Raw genomic sequence first — 8,409 nt, forward strand, 5'->3', positions numbered from 1 at the left:
GAGCTCGAGTTCGAATTCAAACAAACTTTTATTTTTAAAATGAAAATATCAAACTTTCATACCTATTTAACATTCATGATATTTTAAAATGAAAATATGAAACTATCCTAACTATTCAAAATTCCAATATATATATATATATATATATATATATATATATATATATATATATATATAAAAAAGAGTTATTTTCTTTTGTTACCGAATTTCCTTTTAAAATAAAAAAATATATATTATATATTATCAAATTCGAACAAGTATTATATGAGCTCGAGCTCAACGCGAATATTAAACGAGCATGCTCGAACTCGGTCAAAGTCAAACTTAAGTCGAACTTTGACCGAGCAGCTCGTGAGCGGTAACTTGGCTAAATTATTTTTCACTTTCCCACTTTTTCAAGTAAAAGAAAATTTTATTTATAAAATAATCATAAACCTCAAATATTTTGATAAAGTATTTTAATCAACAAAATTCTAACACATAAATTATGGTCATGATTTCCAATGGCAGACATAGGTTCAATAATTAAGCACCCCTCTATAAATTTTATTTGCATAAATTCAATGATTTTGGGAATAAATATAATCATTACAATTCCATATGATTAATATGAATGTAAGTTACAAAACCATGCAATTAGTGGACGTATAGTTACATGATCATTTTCCATGATTTGCATAAATATGGGATCAGAATTACAAGGAATTAGTAATAAATAGCTCATAAAATCCAGGTCTATTATTATAATTAATTTATCATTATTATCTGACTTGGCCTACTTGGAATATTTGTTTGGGTTAATTTGTATGGATTTCAAGACTCAACCCAAATGATAAATTTATATGAATTATTTATTTTTGCTGAACTAAAAGGTTATTAGCTATTAGCTACCATGTTATTGGTAAATAAAGAAAAAAAATATTATTCCAAAAAAATAAAATTGAATGGAAAACAAGTTATAAACTTGTTATTATTATATAATTATCTGTTGACTTTTTTTTATTTTTTTTATTTTTATAGAAATCAAGCAATTATGGTATTAATTTATTGTACTATACATAAAAGAGTAGGATTTCCTAACTCCTAATATCACTCATTAATAATACTATTAATCAACACTCTTAAACCCACGATCACTAGCTAGCTAGTTAATACCAAATATTTACATTTATGACAACCTATAAATTAACTCCTCTTTAATGGCTTAGACTATAAATATCAACATCTCTACCATCTTTTTTTTCATATCACAATTTGATCTTTGATTTGTTTCATTCAATCATGGCAAAAAAGCCAAGCATGGGACGACAAAAAATCAAGATCGCTAAAATAGAAATAAAGAATCATTTGCAAGTGACTTTCTCAAAACGTCGATCCGGCCTCTTCAAAAAAGCAAGCGAACTTTCCACACTATGTGGAGTCGACATTGCGATCATAGTCTTTTCTCCAGCTGGAAAAGCATTCTCCTTTGGTCATCCTGATGTCGAATCCATCGTCAACCGATACCTCACGATAAAATCAAGTATCGATCATCGTCATCTTACACAAGGATGTAACGCGGTTCTTGATCTTAACCGTGGACTCGGACACATATCTAACGAGATGGATGGGGAAAAGAAGAGAGGAGAGGCTCTAGACCAAGTAAAAAAGTCTCGAGAGAGGAATAACTATTGGTGGAATGCTCCAATTGAGGAGTTGAATTTGTTTGAACTTGAGAAATTAAAGGAGTCTATGGAAAATTTGAAGAAGAATGTGATGGAGGATCATACCAACAAGATTCTCACACTCACACATGCCGCGGCTGCTGGATCAGCAGCATTTCTTCCACCAGCCAATGAAGAATTAGGGTTTCATGAGATCCAACAACCGTCTTTAAATATGTGCAACAATTATATAGTTAACCATGTTTATGGAAATAATGGAGGAGGGGATCAAGCAGCGGTTTTTGCTAAGGTCGGGCCGGCCGGTTCACATGTCTTCTTTGCTCAACGTTAATTCATTCTATAATTTCATTTTGAATCTCATGAGATTATTATTAATTAAGACTACCTAGTGACTTACTAGCCTAGCTAGCTAATTGCTTGAAATAATGAAGAGCAAGGTAAATGTTAATTTGAATTTAGTTTATTACTATTGAGTCTTTATGAAGAAAACACATTTTTTTTTCTTTTATTGACGAAATAAAAAATTAATAAGATTAAATCTGGAAATAAAACAAAAAATATATATATATATATATATAATATTTTGAGGTAACATAAAAAAGTAAACAATATAATTAAAAAAAGAATGAATAAATGATTATATAAATATATAAATATTTAAATAGATGTAAATTACATACATATCAACTAAATAATATATATAGATCCCACAATTTATGGATGAGTTGAGAAAAAAAAATCATCAATTTCTCCCAATATGGATATTGAGTTTAAATTATTTTAATAACTAAAACCAAATTATATATAATTATAGTTTCTATTTTCTATAAGATTTTTAAATTTATTAATTAAAATATTTTTTACTTCAAATTATTATTTTTTATATTATCAATAAATTTTTATTAAAAAAACAATCACCTTCTAAAAATTATAATTCATTATTATTTATTTTTATTTTTAAACCATAAACCCAATTCGAACATTAGACACATCTTCATCTATAACTCTTAACTATAGAAATGGCTGTATTTTTTTTAATAAAACCATTTGTCTATTTTATTAAATTATTCAAATTTAGTATAATATTATAATTTGTGATGATATATATAATAAAATTGAACTGGACAAATAAAGAAAGATGATGATTTCTTAAAAAGATAAATTTGATAATTTTGTAAAATATATATTATAATTAATTTTGATATATTAATCAAATAACATTAATTATTAAATATAATAATTAAAAATAAAAATTATAATAATAGAATAAAAAAAGTAAGATAAAAGTTATTAAATATTAATAATAAAGTCTAAGTTTATAAAATCACTGTAACTAGAAAGGTAAAATTGATTTTATTTTATATTTTATGCTATATTTTTATATTATATTTAACAAACACAAAATCATTGACTTACAATTATACTATCATACAACTTGTACTATATATATTTATAAATTATAATTGGTTAGTTTTTATAACTAATGTTTAAATATTAAAATTCTTAAATTTAATTTTTACTAAATTAAATTTGAGTCATGACTTTATAAGTCATTAATGTTTTTAAACCAAACTTGTGGATTTCCTAACTCCTAAAAATCATTCATTAATGATATTATGAATCAAAACACTCTTACAACAACACGATTACCAAGGTAAGCTATGAATTAATTAAGAATTATATTTATATTTATATTTATGACAAACTTCCCTTACAAACATGGTCAGGGTTAGCACCACCTCAGTTTAAGAATTTTCAGCACAATTCTAACAACTCATTAAAATTGAGTGATTATTTTTAATTTAAATATTTTATTAATAGATATTTCTTATTTTATATATTTTAAATTTAAATATTTTTTTTAACGTTAGAAACTAGTTTGACTCACCCCACCAAACTGATTGAGTGGAAAAAGTTACTTAAGAGACTAAAATATCACAAGTTTAATTTTTAAAGTAACTTTAGAGTAGAGACTCTACAAGCTTTCTAATTTTGTGTAAATAATACTGTGAAGATTTTGAAACAAGAGTGATTTGGTCATGTTTCAACCAAAATTACATTTTTCTTAAAAAGCCTTTGGTTTGAGTTTTGGAATTGGTTTAAGGGTTATGTCAGTTGGTTTTAACCATTTGGTTTCGATTATAATAAGCTTAAAGAAGCTTTCTACAAGCTTAGAATTTGATATGAAACTTGAAATCATGAAAAACTAATTTTTTCCGGTCAAGATCCTCATTTTCCGTCGAGGCTCCGATGATACTTGACTCCGAACCTTCTAAACATACTCTAAACGATCATGAGAAAATTCTCATGTATTTAGTTTGGAGTTTGAAAACTCCAAACAAAAAATCAAAACATGTAGTTTGATTTTTGACAAGGTTGAAGACGAGCATCAACTCGACCCTACGCCTGAGTCCAGCCCGTGCCGCGACTAGTTCACCTGCACCCTCGTTCCGCTTTGACTTTGGACTAGACTGCGTTGACCCTGGTCCAAACCGCACTCAGACTACGCTGAGGCCACACCCATGAACTAGTGGTTCACATTGCGTTCGGTCCAAATGGCCTTAGGACCTATTTTCTTCCCATTTAATTAATTGCATGTTTAATATTTTAAAGGCTTTAAATTTTTTTAAAAATTCTAAAACAATATATAATGATTTTAGAATATTATTAGAACAAAATTTAAAAAAAAAATATTTTTGGGGGAAAAAAATATTTTATTAAAGACTTGTTTGAATTTATTTTTTAAATCTAACTCATTTAATTGATATTTTCATGTCCACTCTTCAATAATTCTCGACATCAATCACAATTATTAACATTATTTTAATATTTGAAAATTAAAATGACAATTAAATATATGTTTAGAATTTAGACAATTAATTGGATAAATAAAACGTAAAATCTAATTTTCTAAATAGCTAAAAAAATTTGAAGTAGATAATGTTCTTTAACCGACATGAAAGACATAGCACGGAAGCCTTTTTCCGAGTGTCAGCCAACAACAAACCCAAAACCTTTTTTTGGATATATGTTTGTACACGTAAAGATTTTTTATGATTTTAAAAATTATGTATCGACTCTTAAAAAATAAAAGGCTAGCCATTTAAAATAAATAAATATTTCTGTAGTGAAATCTATCATTTCGGTTCCTTATCTCTTTTACGAGATATAAGAGAATGATAAGTTATGAGATTTAGACTACTAAATAATTTCCAAAATTCTTTTTAGAAAAAGGGAATTTAAAATTTAAAATCCAACAACCCAATAAAATTTTAAAACCAAGATCTAAAATCTAAAACAAAAATGCCCCCAACGCCTAAAAATTGAGAAGTCATTTTCTCCAAACTCTGTCTAAGAAGGTCATTCTGTAGACACTGAATTTTTACACCCCAAAATTGAAATAAATTTGTCCGGTCTATTATGATGATCATACTTGATTATTGGATCGGGAGAACAAAAATCAAAAGTACTTTTCGGAATTGTCTTAGAATGATCTTTGAGTAGCGGTCCAAATGCCAATTTCCAAAAATACTCAAGTTTTAGATGTTTTCATACGTTCTGGATGATTTATTTGAAAAATCATAAATTTTGAGTATAATATTGTTGTTGAACAAAATATATAAAAGAACTAGTTCGGGGCTTGTTTGTGTATGTAAACACCATTTTTCATAAAAAAAAAAGAATCCGGGAGATCTGATACGTTCAGATTAACCGATTCGAAAAATTATAAATTTTGAGTATAATAATATTGTTTGTAATTTGTGTAGAAGACCTTCAAATGGGCAAAAATGTCAAAACCGAGTTAAACCAGACGAGTCGACGAAAGTCAACGACTCAGATTGCACACCTAAAGAAATTAAAAAATACAAACGTTGATGTTATGCTGACGCCAGGCACAAATTATTTGAAAAATGCCCAAATGTGTGTGTTTGGTGCTATAGATTCGCTAAGGAAATCATGAATGGATCATAAACTAGGAAAATTCACCTAAAACACTATAGTCAACGGAATTAGTTGATCTTGGATGATTTAGAAGGCTTTAAGAGTCCTATATAAGGTTCGTTTGTATCCAAAATTGAGTCGAATCTCTTAACCCCTCGGAATCGGTGGTACAAGACTATGCGACCAAGACATGATCAAATCGGACATGACTGTAGTGTAAAATTCATAACTGAAGCTATAGTGCTTCGAATTTAGATTGTGACCTATGGTTGGAAAGCTAAGACATATACCGTTCAAATGATACCAGTTTTGGGAATCCATTCGACAACAAAGATGGTCAATTCAGCTCGACAACCCGATGTAAGTTCACCCATTTCAGTCTTAGAGCGAACTAGAGCAAGTTGTGACTTTGAAATCTTATATATTTTGATTGGTTCAACCATTTGGTGCAAATGAGATACCGTTGGAAAGGAAATTGAGTTAGCTTTATTTTGATACCAAGTAGCACTCACGATTTAACATACAAGCCACAATAGTAAGCCAAAATGTTCATTTCAAGACCACTGACGTTCCATCAAGAATTGCATGAATTTGTGGCTGGTCTTGAAAATTTTGTCCAATATAAATATTGTAGATGAAAAGCTCACCTTTCCAATGTATACTAGCTCAGTCTAATTGGAGATTTGAGTCAAAGTTATAGAATTTTGAAGTTTCAGTTGAACGAAGATAGTTGAAAACGAAACCACAAGATCCTTGACTTCAAAAAAGGGTAATTCAGCCTACACTTGACCATTTAGCTCAAACAAAGGCTCAATGTGTAGCCTAACAGGTTACCTACAAGAAGAAATTCAGCTCAGACTCGGATAAATAGGGAAATAGGTCGGTTCATCTCATTAATGAGTTACCGATTTCTTACAATCCTAATTCTTAAGTTACCCTTGCCTGGGTGTATTTAAGAAGGTTATCTGATTAAATTGAGCATGGTTGATTCATTTGTTAAGTTTTCACATTACACATAAGAGAGAACAAGGATTGGAGAGAAAGAAACCAAAGCAAGAACAAGCTAAGGCGATTTCTACGAGATTCAAGTCTTCTCTCGCGTGTTTGAGTTCAACTTCGATTATTTTTGCTCTTCTGTTTTCTTCAGGTAGGTCTATCGAATCTAAGAATGTTGTAGTTCATTCGGGACGCCAGTTCTATACACTGAAATCGACGTTGAGTTGGATTTATGAATGTATTCGATTAATTTATAGTTCATTTATAGTTTGTTTGAATGGTGATTAAATGCTTGGTTAATTTAGATGCTGCTATAATCCCTAGGTTAGATTGATTTTAATTAGGAAGAGTCTAGGTCTTGACTAGCCTCGTTTTTCGAAGTTGTTCTCGCTAGAATCATCAACATTTGGTCGTTGGAGGAAGAAATACCGACCAGTTCTTCAGAGAAGTTCCAAACCGCTTCTTCGACGCAACGTAGGTGTAGTTGAAGCTCTGGAAAGCAAGGAGCACTCATGTGTTGATCGTGGAGTCAATGCATCGATAGATAATGAGTTACAAACGGTACTGTTTTCCAATATTCAGATCTATAGAGGAATCATCATCGACTCCTTTATTCTTCATCTCCTTGTGTCGAAATTATCATCTGAGGTTTCCAATGCTTTGGCGAACTTCTGTAGCGACGAGTTCCAGTAAAATGAGACAAAGACGATGAAGAACGAAACTTTGTCGGAAGTTTCTTGTCCAGATCAGAAGAATAGAGTCCGCCTCTATTCTTCGACTTTTAATTCCAGCAGCCACTAGACGAAACTATATGACGACAAGGATCAGTTGATTCTAAGGCGACTACAGCCATCGGTCGAGGAATCTCCAAGAGCATCCACGATGTTGAGAATCGACGAGCATCAACACACCCGAGGAAGACGACGGAAAGCTTTTCAGCTTTTCTGAGATTTTTTTTGCTTCCTTGAAGTTCCGAGGTGCATTCAATTTGGCCCTCGGACTTCTCAAACATTTAAATGTTCCCAAGAACTTAAATTCAAAATTAATTTAACAATTAAAAATTAAATTGGCCCTCCAACTAATTGCCTTGTGCAATTTTGACCTCGAACTTTTAAATTTAGGTTATTTTAAATACATTTGAATTAATTTGATCATTGGACTATTTCTTACGTCCATTTCGACCATCTAACTTTATATTTGTCCAATTTTGAATAAAAAAAAGTTCAATTGATAACTTTTTGGGAATACCTTGGTTTGTTTGGTTCCTTCAACACCAAACAACATTGTTTCTTCAATTAGAGCTTCCAAATGATTTTAGAAACATTTAAAAAATTTAAGAATGGTCAAAAATATTATTTTCAACAATATATATATTTTTTCCAAAACTTTTGGGGCTCGTTTGAAAAACGACTTATTTTGAAACGCTCATATCTTGAGCTGCATAGCCTAGAAAATTATGAGATTTTGGCAATAGGTCCACAAAATTATTTTTGACCTCCCTAGAAATTTTCATAACTCTTTTGAAAAAATGCTCATTTTATTGGAGTCATATCGAGAGTCTTGTATCCCCGAAAATTTCTAAAATCGAGTGCGAAGTACTTCTAAAAAATATGTTCGACATGCACAAAAATCTTGAGATTCTTTTCGGAAAATACTCGATTTCGATTGTTGCATACTTTAGAGATCCAATTATTATTTTCTTTCTTTAATCCACATCCCGATACACTTGTGAACTCCTTTTCGTACAAGGATTCACAGTTTAGATCAACAAGCAAATCTCCAAGCAAATATGCAAAGCGATTAGTTC

At 30.0% G+C, this 8,409-nt stretch overlaps 1 protein-coding gene across 1 annotated transcript; it reads left to right on the forward strand.

Moving 5' to 3' along the window:
- The first annotated feature begins 1,284 nt into the window (after window positions 1-1,284).
- LOC124935097 (agamous-like MADS-box protein AGL61) lies at window positions 1,285-1,995 on the forward strand. The gene has a single exon (XM_047475557.1). It carries the CDS (start codon window positions 1,300-1,302, stop codon window positions 1,993-1,995), a length of 696 nt encoding a protein of 231 aa, XP_047331513.1. The 5' UTR covers window positions 1,285-1,299.
- Window positions 1,996-8,409: the final 6,414 nt, after the last annotated feature.

Source organism: Impatiens glandulifera, chromosome 4 (assembly GCF_907164915.1).
Source record: "Impatiens glandulifera chromosome 4, dImpGla2.1, whole genome shotgun sequence".
Classification (NCBI taxonomy): domain Eukaryota; kingdom Viridiplantae; phylum Streptophyta; class Magnoliopsida; order Ericales; family Balsaminaceae; genus Impatiens; species Impatiens glandulifera.